Source organism: Mytilus californianus, unplaced genomic scaffold (assembly GCF_021869535.1).
Source record: "Mytilus californianus isolate M0D057914Y unplaced genomic scaffold, xbMytCali1.0.p SCAF_2, whole genome shotgun sequence".
Taxonomy (NCBI): domain Eukaryota; kingdom Metazoa; phylum Mollusca; class Bivalvia; order Mytilida; family Mytilidae; genus Mytilus; species Mytilus californianus.
In genome coordinates, this window is record NW_026262668.1 from 105,996,658 (window position 1) to 106,019,039 (window position 22,382).

Below are 22,382 nucleotides of genomic sequence, written 5' to 3' on the forward strand. Positions count from 1 at the left end.
CTCCGAAAAACTAGACATACAAAAAAAGACAAACAACAACTTTTCAACCATCATTATCACTGCAATTACGTTCCTTAATGGAACTTAAAATAAAGTGTGCAGTTTTGAAAAACTCGGCAGCACATTTATTGTAATGCAACTAGTAATAAAGATTTATGTCTAATGATGATGTCAAATAACTAAAGGTGTTAATACCCTGTATCAATCATCTGATAATGCATCATAATGACTAATGTTTATGTCAATTTAAAAAAAAGCATGGTACTTAAACTGTTATTAATTGCCTAAAAGTCCTTTGAAAGCCCAGTCAGAAAAAAAAATAAATGGGGAATGTGTCCTTGGGACACAGATGATGCACCCGCTTACATATAATGTTATAAAGGGACATAACTCAAGAACAGTAAAAGTGATGTTACCCAAATTTGTACTTGATCTGAGTTTGAGGTAATAAGCATTGTATATAAGTGTTATAACATTTGGTTGAGGCAAACTTAAGTTATAGAAAGGAAACGAAAAATTCAACATTTTTCCATTTGTAATGGGGCACAATTCTAGAACGGTAAAAGTGACACCACCAAAATTCATGCTTGATCTGTGTTTTGTGGTAATCAGCATTGTGCATAAGTTTAATAAAGTTTGGTTGAGGCAAACTTAAGTTCGAGAACAGAAACGAAAATTTCAGCAATTTTTCCATTTGTAAAGGGGCATAACTCTAGAACGGTAAACGTGGCGCCACCAAAATTCAAACTTGATCTGTTTTTTTTGTGGTAATAAGCATAGTGTATAAGTTTCATAACATTTGGTTGAGGCAAACTTAAGTTAGAGAATGGAAACAAATTTTGGGACGTTCGTACGGACGGACAAGGGTAAAACTTAATGACCCATCTGCTACAGCGGGGGCATAAAAAACGAGATGGAAACTTAGACATCTCTATATATGGATTGCCTAGCTCTTCCACCTTTAATAGTGAGCTTTATACATTAATCTAACCCTGCTGATGCCACCAAATTAGCATCCCTTTTTCTCACAATCTCTCAATTTCCTCATAGGTAAGACAATAACAAACTACTACTTAATTGCTTTTTGTACTCGTTTATTTACAGTAATTGCAGTCATATTAGCAGCTATGTGGTGTCACAGATACCATAATAGTTCTTTCAAATTATTTCATTATTTCAAATTCTTACCATCTGTTATCCATTGAACACATTTGACAGGAGCTGAGTGTCCAGGAATGGTCAAAAATGGACTACCATTAACTGACCAGAGTCGTACTGTGTTGTCATAGCACCCAGACAAAATGCTGAAATTCAAAGAATGCATACTAAAATTGACAATTTTAAATAAGCAATATCAAACCAGTCACATATCTACCGAACCAAGTTAGCTACTGTAAATTTTTTAAGAATTGACAAAAATGCAAAATAAATTTTTGTGATTTCAAGAAAATCGACATATAAATATATGTATTGAATTCAGAATGTGAGTTCTTATTATTCCAATATTCACCCTGTCGCATTATTCGCATTAAAAAAAAAAACATACAATAATATCTGAATTTACAGTATGTGGTTCATGTGTTCACTGGGGCCCACATTCCATTCTGACTACAGCAAACTGCACCTATCAGCATCCCTGGTTTTGGAGGTTAAGAAATAGAATCAAAAAGTCAAAATTGATGTCCTTTCCACAAGTGGGTCAACTTACAGCTGATATCTTACTATTGACTGTTTCGTGAGTATTTCAAAGGTTACATTATTCTCATACTTAACATAATTTACAACCCTGTATACAGCTGATACCTTTCTATGGACACTGCTGTATTTCCATGGTAACATTATACTTACCAATCTTTACAGCCCTGTATACAGCTGACCCAGTCATCATGTACTAGTGAGTCTTCTGGTTCTGGAGCTTGTTGTTTTTCTATGTATTCTATATCAACCAATGACTCCTTAATACAGAAATCATCATTATCATTAATTGTTGTTTTAAAAGAATGTATATATGTTGTGTGAATATGTATTATAAGCCAAAAATGTGCTCCGCCTGAAGCAGCTGGATACGACCGCATAGGTCGAACCCAAAACAGTTGGGGCAAGTATGGACACAATATTCAAGCTCGATACAGCTCTGAATTTGGATAGTGATTAAATATTTGACACATTATAGATTTCTGACACAGAATAAATGTGGTCAGATAACTTAAAAATTTGAAATGGGACATTTGATCTACTTAATGGTCCAATATCCAAAATCTAATTCCATGGTTAGATTCAGCATATAAAAAAAACCAACCATGAATTCAAACAAAGTTTAATTTTGGACCCTTTGGACCTTAATATGGACTAATTTCAAAACAGGGCCCAAAATTAAAAATCTGAATGCACAGATAGATTCAGCATATCATAGAACCACAAGAATTCAGTTTTTGATAAAATCAAACAAAGTCTTATTTTGGACCCTTTAGACCTCAATGTAGACCTATTTAAAAATGTTCAAATATCCAATATAGTTAATCATGGTAAAAACCTCAAACAATTAAGACTTTAAATTAATCCTCATTGAAATTGGTTAAAAGATTTGTACTTATTTTCAATTGAAGATTTCTTGCTGTTGTGCAATACTTCAAATCTGTTTACAAACTAAATATAACTAGATATCATTGAGTTAGGAGCCATCTCTGTGGGCCCCGCTGTGAATAATGTGTGGTAAAAAATTTGTATCTTTATCATTGGACATGGGGTTGTCAACTGAAACTGAAGTTTATGACCTTGACCTTTGGCCTAGGAAGTTGTACATAAATTATGACACACCCTCTGGTGTTGGTTTATATACATGTCAAGTATAAACATTGAAATCATAACGGTTCACAAGATATAGAGCGGACACGATCTTTACCATAGGACATGGGGTTGTCAACTAAAACCAAAGTTTTTGACCTTGACCTTTGACCTAGGAAGTTGTACATACATTATGACACACCCTCTGGTGTTGGTTTATATACATGTCAAGTATAAACTTTGAAATCATAACGGTTCTCTAGATATAGAGCAGACACAATTTGTTAAGGACGGACGGATGGACAGGCGGACGGACAGACGGACGGACAGACTGAAAGACTGATCACTATAGGGCGTCCGCCATTCGGTGGGGCCCTAATAATTAACACACCCTGTTTGGTGTGTATCTCCTCCCATATCAGTATTTGTTGTTTCTTTATATAGATCAGAAATAATTTTATGTCAGAACCAGCTTAGCCAGTATTAGAAAAGTGGTTTTAGGCCCCTATTTGGCCTCTAGTTTCTTAACGATTAAAGCCACAACCAACAAAATCGACCCCAACCTTCTGTATGTGGTACAATTTCATAGAGATCCATTGACTAATACTTAAGTATTTGTCTGGAAACCAGAAAAACCTTGTTCCTCCCCCCACCCCTTTTTGTCCCTTATTTCTGAACGGTTTGAGCAATAACCCCCAAAGTCAAACCCAACCTTCCCTTTGTGGTATGGAACCTTGTGTTTCAATTTCAAAGAGATCCATAGAATAATACTTAAGTATTTGTCCATTAACCAGAAAATCTTGTTTTTCCCCTCTTTTGTTGCCCCTAATTCCTTAACGGTTTGGGCCATAACTCCCAAAGTCAATCCCAAACTTCCATTTGTGGTATGGAACCTTTTGATACAATTTCATAGAGATCCATACACTTATACCCAAGTTATTGTCCGGAAACTAGAAAAATGCCTATTTTGGCCCCGTTATGACCCTTAATTCCTAAACAGTTGGGACCATAACCCCAAAAATCAATCCTAACCTTCCTTTTGTGCTATTGAACCTTGTGGTTAATTTCATAGAGATCCATTCACTTATACTAAAGTTATTGTCTGGAAACCATATGTCTTCGGACGACTAAGATGGCGACAACATAATAGTAATATATGAACGCAAATTTTTTGCGGTCGTATAAAAATCACAAATTTTATCAATGTTTAATGGTATTTTTTTTAAATCTTTATTTATAGAATGGACTTATATAAGAAAAATATTATGATATTTTAATAGTTTGATCGCATTTGTTAAATTGATTAGCAGGTAAAAATTCCTCTACAGACAGGTGCTCAGCTGGGGGAAAAAACTTATTATGCATTTTATCCATCATAGTCAACAGTCAGGGGTACTATTCTTTATTTACTTGAAGAAGTAAATAAAATATACTTATATAAGTTAATTATAATGTTTGAATAATCTCCCCTTAATTTTCTCAAAAATTTACTTGTATAAGTAAATTAATTCAACAAAGAAACTGATTGCGCAAAGATCTTAAGTATTTGCGCAAGGCCTTCAGAAATTGCTCCTTGGGGGCTTGTAAATGAGCAGTATTCTGAAGATAACAGACAAATGAGATTTTCATTGTCCATGAAATTACACTTAAATGATTAGTCAAGACATCTGCAAAGGACAGACAATTCAAAATTCTGTTAGAGCAAGAAGTTCTAAGAATTCAAGAAAAGAAGATAGGATGACTTTTTTACTTGTATAAGTAAAAAAATCTGAATGTCTAAGGGACATAATTAGGCCAAAAAATAATTTACCTATACAAGTAAATAAAATACACTTGTATAAGTATCCTACAAATTTACTTATATAAGTACATTAATATTTACTTCTTCAAGTAAATAAAAATTACTTGTACAAGTAGTACCCCTGACTGGTCAATAATTATTAATATTATTATTGATATAATGGAGTAGTCAATAATACATAAATAGGATAACAGAAACTACCAAAATTACAGCACCTTGTTCTCATTAACCCAATGCAATTTCAATTAGTAAACAAGAGGATCCAATTTCAATATAAACAATTCATGCAGCTCTGGTATTTGCCAAGTTTGATCCCATTTGTTAAATTGATTAGCAGGTTAAAATTCCTCTACAGGCAGGTGCTCAGCTGGGGGAAAAAACTTATTATGCATTTTATCCATCATAGTCAATAATTATTAATATTATTATATCAAAAACAAGCATTCTGAGAGTATTGCATGGCAATACATAGTCCCCTACCGGATAAAAAGTCATTATACTGGAACAAAAAGCTAACTTGTTCTATAACTTGTCATGGTGTAAACAAAAAGAAAATATCAAGTCAATATCTTCAAGCATGACTAAAAACAGTGTGGAAAACTGATTAAATGAGTGAATTTTTCAAGTCCAAGGACCATAACTCTGCACAAAATTATCAGACCGAAACAAAATTTCGAACTTGATCTGTATAACTTGTCATGATAAATCTATATACCAATTATCAATCAATAGCTTCAAGCATGATGAAAAAAAGTGTTGAAAACACTTTAACATTAGATTTCACTTCATAATTTTTATATATATATATATATATATATAGCATTCAGAAAATTAGTTTATGGACCATAACTCTGGACTAAATCATCAGACCGGAACAAAATTCGACCTTGATCTATAACTTGTCATGGCAAAACTATATACCAAATTTATATCAAATCAATATCTTCAAGAACGAAGAAAAAAAGTGTGGAAAACTGATTTGCCGGACTGACGAATGGACAGACGGACAGAGTGCAAACCTAAAGTCCTCTTCGACCTCGTCGGTAGGGGACTAATGATCTAAGGCTTATTCAAATTGTCTTATGATTTCAATCGGTCCAGTGGTTTCAGACATTTATTTTGAAAAAAACAAAGATAAACAAACTTTTTAATATCGCTTAAGCGATAAATGAAGGTAAATTTTTCTTCCTTGACCAGTAATTCATTCTGTATATATACTGATACTGAAATGTCTTAAATACACTTACTGTTGATATGCCTTTGTTTTCTAGATGCTTATCCAAGTTTAGTCGCAGAAATTCTCCATCAATTAAAAAATCAAAATCAACATTTGTCTTCTCACCATCGCCCTCTGAAATTGAAAATGATCAAAACAAAATTAAATAAAATGCTCCGCAGGGCGCAGTTTGATACGACCGCAGAGGTCGAACCCTGAACAGTTGGGGCAAGTATGGACACAACATTCAAGCTTGATACAGCTTTGCATTTGGATTGTGATTAAATATTTGACACAGCATAGGTTTCTGACACAGAATGAATGTGGTCTAAGAACTTAAAAATTTTAAATTGGACATTCACCTATTATGGTCTAATATCCAAAATCTAAATACATGGTTAGATTCAGCATATCAAAGAACCCCAAGAATTCAATTTTTGACGAAATCAAATAAAGTTTAATTTTGGACCCTTTAGACCTCAATGTGGACAAAGTTGATAACGGGGCCCAAAAATCAAAAATCTAAATACATGGTTAGATTCGGCATATCAAAGAACCCCATATATTCAATTTTTGTTGAAATCAAACAAAGTTTAATTTTGGACCCCGATTTGGACCAACTTGAAAACTGGGCCCATAATCAAAAATCTAAATACATGTTTAGATTCAGCATATCAAAGAACCCTAAGAATTCAATTTTTGTTAAAATCAAACTAAGTTTTATTTTGGACCCTTTGGACCTTAATGTAGACCAATTTGAAAACGGAACCAAAAATTAAGAATCTAAATACACGGTTAGATTCGGCATATCAAAGAACCCCAATAATTCAATTTTTGATGAAATCAAACAAAGTTTAATTTTGGACCCTTTGGACCTCAATGTGGACCAATTTAAAAACGGGGCCCAAAATCCAAAAACTAAATACACGGTTAGATTCAGCATATTAAAGAACCCCAAGAATTCAAGAATAAAACCCCATTGAAATTGGTCAAGAAATAAGCAATTTATACGAAGTATCTTCTTTTGCACAATACTGTGCAATTAAATATTTCTTGCTATTGCGCAATACTGTACAATTGACAATTTCTTGCTATTGCGCAATATTGTGCTATTGGATATTTCTTGCTATTGCCCAATACTGTGCAATTGAAGATTTCTTGCTATTGCGCAATACTGTGCAATTGAAGATTTCTTGCTATTGTGCAATACTGTGCAATTGAAAATTTCTTGCTATTGCACAATACTAATTATATAATAATTTACACATCCTGTTTGGTGTGTATCTCCTACCATATCATTATTATTTGCTTTTAAATATAAATCAGAAATAACCAAATTAAAATGGAAAATTTAAAAAAAAAAAAAAAGGAAAAAAAAAAAAATCCCCCCCCAAATTTTTTGAACCCCCTTATGATTTATCACCCCCAAACTTAATCCTCACCTTCTCTTTGTGGTATGGTACCTTGCAGTACAATTTCAGAGAGATCCATACACTTGAACACAAGTTATTGTCTGGAAACTAGAAAAATGCTTATTTTTGGCCCCTTTTTGGCCCCAAATTCCTAAATGTTTAGGGCAATTACCCCCAAACTCAAACCCAGCTTTCCCTTTGTGATATGGAACCTTGTAGTACAATTTCAAAAAGATCCATACACTTACACACAAGTTATTGTCCTGAAACTAGAAAAATGCTTGTTTTTTGCCCCTTTTTGGCCCCTAATTCCTAAAATATTGAGGCAATTACCCCCATCATCAATCCCAGCCTTCCCTTTGTGGTATGGTACCTTGCAGTACAATTTCAGAGAGATCCATACACTTGAACACAAGTTATTGTCTGGAAACTAGAAAAATGCTTATTTTTTGCCCCTTTTTGGCCCCCAATTCCTAAACGTTTCGGCAATTACCCCCAAACTCAATTCCAGCTTTCCCTTTGCGATATGGAACCTTGTAGTACAATTTCAGAAAGATCCATATACTTACACACAAGTTATTGTCATGAAACTAGAAAAATGCTTGTTTTTTGCCCCTTTTTTGGCCCCTAATTCCTATAATTTTGAGGCAATTGCCCCCAAAATCAATCCCAGCATTCCTTTTGTGATATGGAACCTTGTGGTACAATGTCAGAGAGATCCATACACTAACACACAAGTTATGTCTGGAAGTTACAATAAAATGCTCCGCAGGGCGCAGCTTGATACGACCGCAGAGGTCGAACCCTGAACAGTTGGGGCAAGTATGGACACAACATTCAAGCTTGATACAGCTCTGAATTTGGATTGTGATTAAATATTTGACACAGCATAGGTTTCTGACACAGAATGAATGTGGTCTAAGAACTTAAAAATTTTAAATTGGACATTCACCTATTATGGTCCAATATCCAAAATCTAAATGCATGGTTAGATTCAGTATATCAAAGAACCCCAAGAATTCAATTTTTGATGAAATCAAACAAAGTTTAATTTTGGACCCTTTTGACCTCAATGTGGACAAAGTTGATAATGGGGCCCAAAAATCAAAAATCTAAATACATGGTTAGATTCAGCATATCAAAGAACCCCATATATTCAATTTTTGTTGAAATCAAACAAAGTTTAATTTTGGACCCCGATTTGGACCAACTTGAAAACTGGGCCCATAATCAAAAATCTAAATACATGTTTAGATTCAGCATATCAAAGAACCCTAAGAATTCAATTTTTGTTAAAATCAAACTAAGTTTAATTTAGGACCCTTTGGACCTTAATGTAGACCAATTTGAAAACGGAACCAAAAATTAAGAATCTAAATACACGGTTAGATTCGGCATATCAAAGAACCCCAATAATTCAATTTTTGATGAAATCAAACAAAGTTTAATTTTGGACCCTTTGGACCTAAATGTGGACCAATTTAAAAACGGGGCCCAAAATCCAAAAACTTAATACACGGTTAGAATCAGCATATTAAAGAACCCCAAGAATTCAAGAATAAAACCCCATTGAAATTGGTCAAGAAATAAGCAATTTATAGGAAGTATCTTCTTTTGCACAATACTGTGCAATTGAATATTTCTTGCTATTGCGCAATACTGTACAATTGACAATTTCTTGCTATTGCGCAATATTGTGCTATTGGATATTTCTTGCTATTGCACAATACTGTGCAATTGAAGATTTCTTGCTATTGCGCAATACTGTGCAATTGAAGATTTCTTGCTATTGTGCAATACTGTGCAATTGAAAATTTCTTGCTATTGCACAATACTTATTATATAATAATTTACACATCCTGTTTGGTGTGTATCTCCTACCATATCATTATTATTTGCTTTTAAATATAAAACAGAAATAACCAACTTAAAATGGAAAATTTTAAAAGAAAAAAAAAAGGAAAAAAAGAAAAAAAAGGAAAAAAAAAAATCCCCCCCCCCAAATTTTTTGAAACCCCCTTATGATTCATCACCCCAAACTCAATCCCAGCCTTCCCTTTGTGGTATGGTACCTTGCAGTACAATTTCAGAGAGATCCATACACTTGAACACAAGTTATTGTCTGGAAACTAGAAAAATGCTTATTTTTGGCCCCTTTTTGGCCCCTTATTCCTAAACGTTTTGGGCAATTACCCCCAAACTCAATTCCAGCTTTCCCTTTGTGATATGGAACCTTGTAGTACAATTTCAGAAAGATCCATACACTTACACACAAGTTATTATCATGAAACTAGAAAAATGCTTGTTTTTTGCCCCTTTTTTTGCCCCTAATTCCTAATATTTTGAGGCAATTACCCCCAAAATCAATCCCATCATTCCCTGTGTGATATGGAACCTTGTGGTATAATTTCAGAGAGATCCATACACTTAAACACAAGTTATTGTCTGGAAACTAGAAAATGCTTATTTGTGGCCCCTTTTTGGCCCCTTATTCCTAAACGTTTAGGGCAATTACCCCCAAACTCAATTCTAGCTTTCCCTTTGTGATATGGAACCTTGTAGTACAATTTCAGAAAGATCCATACACTTACACACAAGTTATTGTCATAAAACTAGAAAAATGCTTGTTTTTTGCCCCTTTTTGGCCCCTAATTCCTAATTTTTTGAGGCAATTACCCCCAAAATCAATCCCAGCATTCCCTGTGTGATATGGAACCTTGTGGTACAATGTCAGAGAGATCCATACACTAACACACAAGTTATGTCTGGAAGTTACAAAAATGCTTATTTTTGGCCCCTTTTTGGCCCCTTTTTGGCCCCTAATTCCTTAACTATTGGTACCATAACCCCCAAAATCAATCCCAACCTTCCTTTTGTGGTATTGAACCTTATGGTAAAATTTCATAGAGATCCATTAACTTAAACTAAAGTTAGAGTGCGAAAACCAATGTGTCTTCGGACGACGACGACGACGACGCCAACGTCATACCAATATACGACCGCAAAAATTTGCGGTCGTATAAAAATGCTTATTTTTGGCCCCTTTTTGGCCCCTAATTCCTTTACTGTTGGTACCATAACCCCCAAAATCAATCCCAACCTTCCTTTTGTGGTATTGAACCTTGTGGTAAAATTTCATAGAGATCCATTCACTTAAACTAAAGTTAGAGTGCGAAAACCAATGTGTCTTCGGACGACGCCGGACGACGCCAGACGACGACAACGACGACGACGACAACGACGACGACGCCAACGTCATACCAATATACGATCACAAAAATTTTTTTGCGGTCGTATAATAAATGGGGAATGTGTCCATGGGAAACGACACAGATGATGCCCCTGCTTGCAAATCATATAAAGTTATAAAGGGACATAACTGAAGAACGGTAAAAGTCATGCTACCCAAATTTGTACTTGATCTGAGTTTTGTGGTAATAAGCATTGTGTACAAGTCTCATAACATTTGGTTGAGGCAAACTTAAGTTTGAGAACAGAAACGAAAAATTCAGCAATTTTTCCATTTGTACAGGGGCATAACTCTAGAACAGTAAAAGTGACACCACCAAAATTCAAACTTGATCTGTATTTTGTGGTTATAAGCATTGTGTATAAGTTTCATAACATTTGGTTGAGGCTAACTTAAGTTTGAAAACGGAAACGAAAAATTCAGTAATTTTTCTATTTGTAAAGGGGCATAACTCTAGAATGGTTAAAGTGACAACACCAAAATTCAAACTTGATCTGTGTTTTGTGGTAATAAGCATTGTGTACAAGTTTCATAACATTTCGTTGAGGCAAACTAAAGTTAGAGAACAGAAACCAACCGTATAGACGGACAAGGGTAAAACTTAATGCCCCCTCCGCCACGGCTGGGGGCATAAAAATATCAACTCAAGTTATTTAGTTTCGATATATCCAGTTAAATAATCATTAGAATATCCTTATTACAATTATTACTGTTATTAGTGTTTAAAGTTTAATATAAAGTTTACCAACATTAATATTACAGCAACTTTAATAAAAATGCTCTGCGGGAGCAGCTTGATACAACCACAGTGGTCTGAACAGTTGGGGCAAGTATGGACACTACAGCTTGATACAGCTCTGAGTTTGTATTGTGATTAAATATTTGACACAGCATAGGTTTCTGACACAGAATGAATGTGGTCAAAGAACTAAAAAATTTGAAATTGGACTTTTACTATTATGGTCCAATATCTAATATCTAAATACACAGTTAGATTCAGTATATCCAAGTTCACCAAGAATTATCTATTGATTTATTTATTAACGGACAATATAAGCTAAGTTTTTAAAAAGCTCCATAAAGGAATTTAGTTAAAGGTGTAATTGGTGGGAAACCATTTATTAAATTAATAATTCTTTGGTGTTTAAATATTGCTACAAGTGGGGTACGGATGGATGTGTATGGTAGTTTAGGTTTATTTGTCATCTGGTAATGATTGAACTTTTTAAACATATTGTGACTTTGGGTGATGGGAAAGGGGAGGAAATTCATTTTTCTCGACACTGAAACTGTTAGCATTTAGAAATTAATATTGATAATAAAATTTAGCAATTTTAGGAATGAAGATGTAGTGGAAATGAAACAGAGAATAAAAATATATCTAAGTTAAAAGGATAATTGAATAAAATTATAATGAACTGGAGATTTTTGATTTTTTTTTGTAAATTGGATAATATTAGATATGGGACAAAATTGTCATGAAATTGGGCATGAATTGGTAATTGTGGTTTATGGGATTGTAATTCTAAGTGGTTGGGATGTTATTTTAATTATATTTGTGAATTTGTGATAAGAATTGTTCTGAAAAGTGATATCAAAAGGTGACATTAATGTTGTGTGTTTTAGGGTGGATTATCATTAAATTGTGGTTTGAGTTATTTCCCTTTGAACAGAAATAAGCAATTCAAATAAATTGTTTTACCCCTTTTTGGTCCCTAATACCTAACCTAAAATCCATACACTTATACTGAAGTTATTGTCCAGAAACCAGAACATTTTTTGCTTTTGGCCCCTTTTTGGCCCATAATTCTTAAACGGTTTGGGCCATAACCCCCACAATCAATCCCAACCTTCCTATTGTGGTATGGAACCTTGAGGTACAATTTCATAGAGATCCATTCACTTATACTCAAGTTATTGTCTGGAAACCAAATGTCTTTGGACGACTAAGATAACATCACCATACCATTATGCGCAAATTTTTGCGGTCATATAAAAATCATTGTTGTAACATTGCATGATGATAATGATGTTTAATTACACTAGTTTTCTATTACTATTCAGATGCAAAGAAGTTTGAAGTGGTGTCAAATATTCAGACTTCTATACTAAATGCATTAACAACATTTTTACAGCCAATTTATTGCCTGTTATACTCAGTGGTGCTTGTTTATTGTTGAAGGTAGTATGGTTGTGTCCATAAAATAAAACAAGACTTTTAAAAGATTACAAAGTAAGGACTTCAATATTAAAAGTAGACAGTTCTACTGTTTTATTTTAGTAAAAAATAATGGCCACGTCAACCACCTACTTTTGAAAACTCTGATAAAATGATTTGTTTTGATGGTTCTTTTTTTGTAATGGTACAAATGAAAACTTGCACAGATGAAGGTGCAAAGGGCTTAAAATGTACCAGTCAACTTTGTTGAATTAAACTAAAATAAGATGTGGTGTAACAAGCAAGGAAAGTTAAATGGCTGCTGTCTCCTTTAATAAAAAACAAAGGAACATTGTGACCTTCTTGTTGTATATTAACTAAATGACTATCATTAAAAGTATCTGATCATAATTCACTTCATAAACCAAAATTTCCATACAAAATTGTAGTTTTAAAGAGTGTATATTTCATTTTTTTTCTATACTGCTTTGAAGCTTTTAATGGTTTGATCTGAAATGTTTGTTCCAGAAAATTTCTATTACCACGTGATTACTGAGAACTCTTGAGAATTCATAATGAGGAATTTAGTTCTTTTTGCATAACATATATGTTCTTTATATTACCTAATGCACAAAGTACAAAATGGTCAAAGGTTGTCCAAAGTTACATTACTTTCAAGGAAACATAAAATGATTTCCGATTCTATATCATTTACATGTACTACCATATTCAATGTTAAAATTTCAATTTAGTTGTCTTATTTCAAAACAATTCTTTTTCTGCATTAACTTAGTAGCAACACAAAAAAAGATATTAATAAAGACTTTTACACTTTTTTATCAGGATAAATTTCCACATTTAAAGAAGAACAATTTTCTTTATCTTAAGGTTAAGATTCATACAAACCATTCAATAGACTGTTTATTAATGAACTCAGATCACATGTACCAACTTGTGCTTGAACGGAAAATGGTGCAGATGGAACTGAAAACCTAAAAATAACATTAAAGTTTAAAATCAGAATGAAGTGGAAATGAATTTTATTTGTTGGCTACTTCTGCTTTTTTTCATTCAGCAACTATTATTTGAATGTAACAAAACTAATGACTATTATAGTACTTACTTTCTTTGGTGATTTTACTATCTTATGAATACATACAAATACAAGGAAACACATATAAATCCTGCTTAGCTAAGTGTTTTACAAATGGACAAGAGATGAAATGATTAAAAAGGAAAGCATTGATTATTTTTAGATCAATAGCAATCAACAAAGGAGACCAACAAAAAGTTCACAAAAGATGCTAAAATAAATGTATCATTATTTTTCAAACATTTTGCTTTAATCTTTTTGTGTGATAATTCTCCATCTCAAGCTTCTCGACTGACAAAAAAGAATGACTGAGAATGGTTTTCTTGTAGAGTGAGAACATGAAGACTTCATAAGCTAGCATCACTGACATTGTTTAGGAAAATAGTGCTAAACAGATTATCTCTGGTCTTTCAACTCTAGAAAGTCAAAACATTTATAATACAATATTGGTAAAAGCCTCATTAAATGGCATCATGAATTTAATTGGACTTCCATTATCAAAGAAAAAATCCTGAGGTCAAATGTGCATTGAAACCAGTTAAAATGAAATAATCCAAAATTGTTGATCATTTTAAGTGTTTTTGCTACTATACAATGAAGATTTTAATGCATTCCAAGGGACTTTCAGTGTTTTCGGGGGAATTAATGCCATTCAATGTACCAAGAAAACATAGCGAAAAATCCAACCTTCTTTTCTTAGCTAAAAAGCAAATGTCAAATATGAGTTTAATTGTTGCAATGCTTATTTTTTGGAAACCCTCAACATATTCATGACATTAGAATATATATTTCAAGGGGAGTTTCTGTAATATGACCTAGAAGGGAGCATAAAAGAAGAGTTTCCAATTCCCGTTATAAGAAAGAACTGCCATCATTTCTGTTATCTTATTCTTATCAGTTCAAAACTTAAACTTCTAACCACCCACACACAAAAGTATTTCTAAAGCATAATGGTCCACAGGCACTAGACATTTTATCAATAATAATAAACAGACCTACCAACTATCCCAAATTATGGGGGATATCCCCCATGAGAGGTGTTGACCGACCTGAATTTTAAAATTTCTTTCTTATATAAACTGACCACCTCAAAACAGGCATTCAAATTAGTTAAAAGGGTATCTAAGCATATACATACTCATCCAATCAATATAGAGGTAGATTAAAAACACTTATGACAATATAAGAGGAGCATTAGGTCAGGTCCTCTTCGCTTAAAATCCCCCATGGAGATTTTGAAAAGTTGGCAGGTATGAATAAAATATGGGCAATTGGAAGAAAATAGTGTTCATTGACACTATTTTCTTCCCATTGCCCATATTTCATTATCATTGATAGAACATCTAGTGCCTGTGGAGTAGCATATGATATCTAGCAAATGTACATATCTGGTTACCAAATGGTATGATGAACAGCAGAACAAACATGCACCAATAGACCTTATCCCCATTTCAGAAACTGTAACACATGACCCGAGATTTTCTGACACTTGCACTATTGACGTCGTGCAACAATAATTTTTGCATTGTTGTGTCAAGACATTTTCTCTTGTGACATCAAAATTTCATGCGAACATCTGTGATGGCCAGTTATGGAGGACAAGTAGCTATAAACAGCGATAAGGTGTATAACCTTTGAGAGCTCATCAGGTAGCACCTGTCCAGTGTTCCAGCTAGCATGAAATGGAGGGGCGCCGCGCCCCGCCCCCGAAATTTTGCGCCCCTCTGTGCCCTTTTGAAAAAAGTTTAGACAACGATCTTTTTTCCTCATATCGTCGCCATTTTGTTGAGTTCTTTATACACACACTTCATTAAGACAACAGATTAAAATTGTTAACACTTGTTACCTGTATATAATCACCTATTTGATTAGAGTCAATTACTTAATCAGGTGAAATTTACGACCCTGTCTAATCCCTTTGCCCTGAAGCACCAAACATCCAAGTTAAATGAATTGATTTTTTAACACCTGACGATGCAAAATAGAATTTATAAAATAAAAGTGAACGATGTTCATTTCTATTGTAATTGTTATTTATAAGATAAGGCTCATTATAAAAGAATCATTCCAATAGTATATTGTAAATCGTCAACACGCAAAATGCCGACGAAAAAAAGAAAAATTGACCAACTCGAAAATGACAAGAAGAAAATATCAAAGATATGCCAGTCTATTACATCTTTTTTCAAGAATAATAACCATCAACGGTAAAAAAATAATTTAATTCTTAACCTTTATGAAAAATCGAGAAGAAGAAAGGTTTCTATCAGATATCGCAATTGTTCTTCTATTGTAAATTCCGCCGATTACGGAGCACTCGAAAGTCCGATTTTTATATCATTTTTCTTAAATTGAAATCCGTTTTGACTAACTTTAATATTGATATTATTAGATACGCTCAACATGAAATATACGGATATGCATGTTGAATTGATAATAAACTTTCAAAGTCGAATTAATTTATTATTGTGCCGATTACGGAGCTCTCGAAAGTCCGATTTTTGTATCAATTTTCTTATTGAAATCCGTTTTGACAAACTTATTGATATTATTAGATACGCTCAACATGAAATTTACGGAGATGCTTGTTGAATTGATAATAAACTTTCAAAGTTGAATTAACAAACTTATTTGTTGAATCAATCTATTTCTCAAGATCGAAATAAAGACAATTGTCTCATTGGCACTCTGATTTAAATTCACAACCAAACCTACACAATTTTCAATGTATATAATAGTATAGAGTATTTAACTTAGCTACATGCTTGCTAAAAATATGCCATTATGTGGTAATATTAAGTATTTGATTTTTTTCAGGAGAACGCGCTAAAGTGCCCTTTTTTAAAAACGCGCCCCTCTATTTTCAAATCCTAGCTGGAACACTGCCTGTCTCATACTATTATGCCACAGAAAACTGTAAATCTTCTTAGGTGACAAACCATTTAAGACAAGTTTGGATCCCTAATTAAGAAATACTTTTTGTTTCCTGTAAATATTTGTCGCCAACCCTTAAGTTTCAGGCCTGTCTCATTGACATCCATATCATGCAAATTATTACAACACATTATGCTCAGGACAGTAATGAATCACTTTAATCGACACCACATCTTATATGACGAGCAACATGGCTTCAGAAGTCGTTGATCCTGCGAGACCCAATTAGTTGTAACACTAAACCAGATTGCAAAAAACATGGACCAGGGGCACCAGACAGACATCATTCTACTGACTTTTTCAAAAGCCTTTAACAAGATACCCTACCAATGCTTGCTTATGAAGATAGCGCATTAATAGGTGAAAGGAACAACATTAAGCTGGATAAAGGACTTCCTGAGCAATAAAACCCAGTCAATTGTCCTAGAAGGACATACATCTACCCCTTTATATGTTCTATCTGGAATTCCACAAGGGACAGTCTTAGGTCCTCTCCTGTTCCTTACTTACATCAACAACATGCCAGATTGTACATCTTCAGATGTAAGATTGTTTGCGGACGATAGCCTGGTCTACAGGAAAATTAGAAATCCAGATGATGCAGCAACTCTCCAGAGGGACCTCACTGCCTTGAAGAATGGGAACACAAGTGGCAGATGTGTTTTCATCCAAAAAAGTGCACTGTTATGAGGATTTCTAACACGAGTCATACCCTGTAAACAACTAATACCTTGCACAAACACCAACTAGAAGTTGCTGATAGTGGAAAAAATCTTGGAGATACCATTAGTCAAGACCTACAGTGGAATAAACACATTAACAACACCACCGGAAAAGCAACCAGGACCCTCTGTATTCTCCACAGGAACCTTGACTTTTGCAAGCCATCTGTCAAAAACATTGCCTTTTGTGCAATGATCAAACCATCTATCAAGTACATGTATGCTGCCACAGTGTGGGACCCAATCAAACCACCTTGATGAAAGATCTCAAAAGAGTACAGCACAAAGCGGCACGTTTTGTCTACAACCAGTACACCGACACTTCCCCCAGGCTGTGTCACAGGACTATTAGACCAACTCCAGTGGGATACCCTACAGCAAAGACGAATGGACCAGTGACTCGTCTTAAGCTACAAGATCCAGAAGCAACTAGTGGAGATCCAACCAGCTATCCACTCCTCACAAGGGGACAGCAGAACAAGGGATGGCCATAGAATTAGACAGATCAGAGCAACAAAGGAAGTTTACAGCAACTCCTTTTTCCCACAATCTATAAGAGACTAGAACCTACTGCCAGACTGTACAGTAGCAGCTGCACCAACACTTAAAAGAATCCAGTGCCAGATTAGCCAGCGTGCCCTGGGCCCAGATGCAGCCTCACTAGACACCAACTAAGCAACTTGCCGATTTGTAGTGTAAATAGTTTTAATTATTCAATCACTCAAGTATGAGGTCAACTCCTCACATGAAAAGAAGAAGAAGAAGTAAAAAGACATCTAACTTAAATTTTCATTTCAACATTTGATTTGATGCTGAGTTAAGCAAATCAATTGAATTATCGGTTTTATACAAATACTACTGGTCTACAACCCTTTTTGTTTTTGATAGTACGTAAATGATTTTAACAACTAATTTGTTTAAAACATTACTGGGGTTGTTTTGTAAAGAATCTGGCTTGGACATGCGGTATGTTGTTTGTTTCCATTTCATCAACATGTGGGGAATATTCGGAAATCTTTCTCTAACAGTTAATAACGTCAGAGAAGTTCCGAGCGGGTGGTGTTATTACCGTTTTTCCTCAAATAAATTACCAAATTGTCCAAAATCCGTACAACCTGAGATTACCGATGCGTTATTGTAGACACACATGTATATGATGTATGTCTCTGGATTATATGTTTCTGGTTATATTAATCTCGGGTACGACGAAATGTAAAACGAAGTACAAATTTCAAATGTACAAGGGTATAAAAGATGTATATTGACACTGAGACTACTATAACACTATAGTAGTCTCAGATTGACATGAACTTAAGCTTCCAGAACAAGGATAAAGGGTCATACAAATAAATAAATTTTTTACCTGTAAATAGCTGTTTTGGTGGCATTTCTCTGTTCAAACATTGGTTTACTGTTTTTCAAACACTTATGATTGCCTATTAATATTGATAAAAAACATATATGACGTTAATTGTAGATGCCGGACTGATTGTAGGGTTCATCAGAGCTAATTTATATTTTCACAAGTTCATTTATATAGTTTTAAAGTTGTTATTCTGGTGTCCAAAGTTGGGGAATTTTTCATTTCTTGCTCCAAAATACCACAAATTTTAACTGTTTTGAGTGACGTCCATAACATCATTGCTGTGCAAATTAAATCTGACGTTCCATCAAGGCTAAAATATCAGTTGTAGATAATGTGGACAATGTTAATGAGGCTTACACTATTTTTTCACACTAAATTAATGAGTATAGTTGAAAACCACATACCAGTGAAAAAAAAAGAAAAACTGTATACAAACCAGCGCCATTTATGATTATACCATATGATTTAAAATTGCAATCTACAAGAAACAAATGCTACACAACAAATACAGGCCATTTATGAATATACATTTAAAAATTGAAATCTACAAGAAACAAATGCTACACAAAAAATATTTACATATATAAGATCAAAGAAAAACTGGGAGACATATCGCCGACCTCATCGCCGACAACGAAACATTGTTACCAAACTAACTTGCGGACGTCAGTCTATAAGAAACTATTTTATAGAGCGTTGCACTGGCGGTTAAAAACAAACAAAAGTTCTGGCCAACAATCAAACCCTTTTTAACAAACAAAGGTAGCCATTTTGACAACAATATTGTATTATGCAATGATCATGACATCATAAATGATCAATCAAATGTTGCAGAAATTTTCAATAATTATTTTGTAAATGTAGCCAAAGACATTGACAATGATAGTTGTGAGGTAGATGCTAATCATCCAAGCATTAAAGCTATTGTAATGTTGAAGGTAGTCTTTTGATGAAATTAATGATGACTTTGTAGATAAACAAATTAATAAGATCTATGTAAACAAAGCTACTGGCTTTGATGGTGTATCAGTCAAAATTTTGAAAATAGCCAAACTAGTAATTGTAAAACCTATTACAAAACTTATTAATATGTCAATAAAAAGTTCAGAGTTTCCTCACCATCTAAAGGAAGCACAGGTTGTTTCATTGCATAAGAAGAATAGTCAGTTAGAGACAGTTGGGTAACTACAGACCTGTTTGCATACTACCGGTAGTGTCAGAATTCTTTGAAACGGCTATATACCAGCAGCTAATAAAATATTTTAGAAAGATATTTCATCCTTCTTTGTCAGCTTTTAGACCTGGATATGGCTGTAATACATTACTTCTAAAAGTCATTGAGGACTGGAAAAAAGCAGTCGATCAAAATTTATATGTTGCAGCTGTGCTTATGGACCTTTCCAAGGCCTTTGATTGCTTACCCCATAACTTACTTCTATTAAAGTTGAAGGCATATGGCCTGTCAAATGATGCACTAAATCTTATTGATAACTATCTGTCAAACAGAAAACAATGTGTAAAAGTTGGTGCATACTTTAGTATATACCTGGCAAAATATTTACAAAGGTGTACCACAGGGCTCAATCTTGGGTCCTGTGCTTTTCAACATTTTTCTTAACGACATTTTCAATTTTTGTAAAATAAAATGAATTATATAACTATGCAGATGACAATACATTGTCACACTCAGGACCAGATCTAAAGGATTACTAGTAGTTAAGTATTTGGAAAAGGAAAGTGCCGTTTTAATTGATTGGTTTGCTGATAACAAAATGAAAGCTAATCCGGATAAATTTCAGGCTATTGCCATTGGGAATAAATCAAAAAGTGGGAATATTAAATTCAATTTAGAAGGGAATGAAATTTTACGTGACACTGAGGTAAAGCTCCTGGGAGTGACAATAGATTATCAATTTAAGTTTAAAACACATATTTCTGAAATTTGTAAAAAAGCATCAACTGAAGGCAGTTAAATGTACTTAAAAGAAAGGGAAACATCTATCGAAATTTGGAAGGTTAACTATTTATCACTCATATATTATGTCTAATTTCAACTATTGTCCTGTGGTTTGGCATTTTTGTGGAGAGGGTAACACTAAAAAATGAAGAAAAAAAAATACAAGAACGTGCCTTGAGGTTCTATGAAGATGTTAGTTGTGTCTATGAAACTCTTTTGTTAAGATCTGGTTAACCTTCTTTGAAAATAAGACGTCTACGAATGATGGCCATAGAAACTTTTAAAATATTACACAAAGAGTCCCCAGTGTATCTCCATGATATCATTAATTTTAAAAATGTACCATACTCTTTTAGAAAGCAACAAACTGTTGAAGTACCACAGGTGAGAACAACACAATTTGGTCTTCATTCATTAAGGTATGCTGGAGCTACACTCTGGAATGAGCTGCATGACACGATCCGTGCGCAGACGAGCCTGAACCAGTATGATCAACAACTGGAATGGCAACTCCTGCAGATCTTGTTGTTTTGATTTTATGTGGAGTTTTCCATGCAGCTTGTAGATCTAGTTTTGCTTTATTTATTTAGTCTGCTTTGCATGTGCTTATAATCTAGTTTAGTGCTTTGCTTGTTTGTGCTATGCTTTTATATATGAACATTTTTGCTTATGCAATACAGCTGTCTTACTTTGTATGTTTAATGTGAATGTTTTATATGTCTTAATATTGTATGTGTTGTTATTGTTATTAATGTCGGCAAAAAGCTACCTAGAGCTTATGTTTGTAATGTTTCATTTAAACCAGACTGATAGCATTCTATTCTATTCTATTCTATTCTACTATTTCATACTTTTCCAGAAAAATATCGTAAAACTTCTAAAATATAAATTTCTTGGTCTCAGCATGAACACAATATCAATAATCATCTATTAAATAGAAGATCATCTTAGCAGACTTGCTGGAGATTTATTTGTTGTACCAGAGACATACAATTGTTATATGTCTCTGCTGAAACTTGTATGAATAAAGCATCCTTCTGTAAAGAAAAAGTAAACATAAGCATGCTAGGTCTTTAGACTTACTGGAACTGTGACTAGATGATTAAAACTGTCTATGTGAGTTTCGGCAATTATATGATCCTCGACATGTATGTATTCATACGAACAATATATGGATGCCCATTATTGGGGTTTTGGAGTTAGGGGTGAAATCCCAACTGCACGTCTATACCCAAAACCTTATGTTAGCCCCAATAAATCTAATTTAATCAGCAATAATTGTCCTTTTCTAGATTTTGGACATTTTAATTTCATACTCAAAAAAACAAAATTATGTTAAAAGAGACGATTTTTTTTCTTCACTTTTGTTGATTTTCCTTTTTTTTGGACGGCGATGTTCCTTTGGGCACTTCTAACGGTGTGTATTTTTCAATCTCGTTCGCTATTCCCGTGTCTAATAATTATCTATCCTGTCGTAAATTCCTGCAAAGAGCATTAAACGCGAAACCAAAATATCCAAACCCAGAAAAAAGACAACCGTTGCTGTCCATATTAAAATTATTCAAAACAAACCCACTCGGCTTGACTCCCCTAGCACAAGATGATTATTTAAAGCAAAAATATCATCAAGGCAACGGCAAGCTCGTTATATCAAATTCACCAACCAAATGGAATTTAGGAAGACCCTTA

General features: G+C 33.8%; 1 protein-coding gene across 1 annotated transcript in view; it reads right to left on the reverse strand.

The window, feature by feature from the left end:
- The window catches only part of LOC127728529 (ribosome biogenesis protein wdr12-like), a 42,179-nt gene extending 23,752 nt beyond the window's left edge, over nt 1–18,427 (reverse strand). Inside the window, exons 1-5 of the mRNA XM_052235953.1 lie at nt 18,300–18,427; nt 13,528–13,613; nt 5,833–5,936; nt 1,849–1,955; nt 1,189–1,304 (exon numbers count right to left, since the gene is read on the reverse strand). Of these exons, the coding sequence (XP_052091913.1) occupies nt 1,189–1,304; nt 1,849–1,955; nt 5,833–5,936; nt 13,528–13,613; nt 18,300–18,355 (469 nt within the window). The 5' untranslated portion in view covers nt 18,356–18,427. The remainder of the gene's footprint in view (nt 1–1,188; nt 1,305–1,848; nt 1,956–5,832; nt 5,937–13,527; nt 13,614–18,299) is intronic.
- Nucleotides 18,428–22,382: the final 3,955 nt, after the last annotated feature.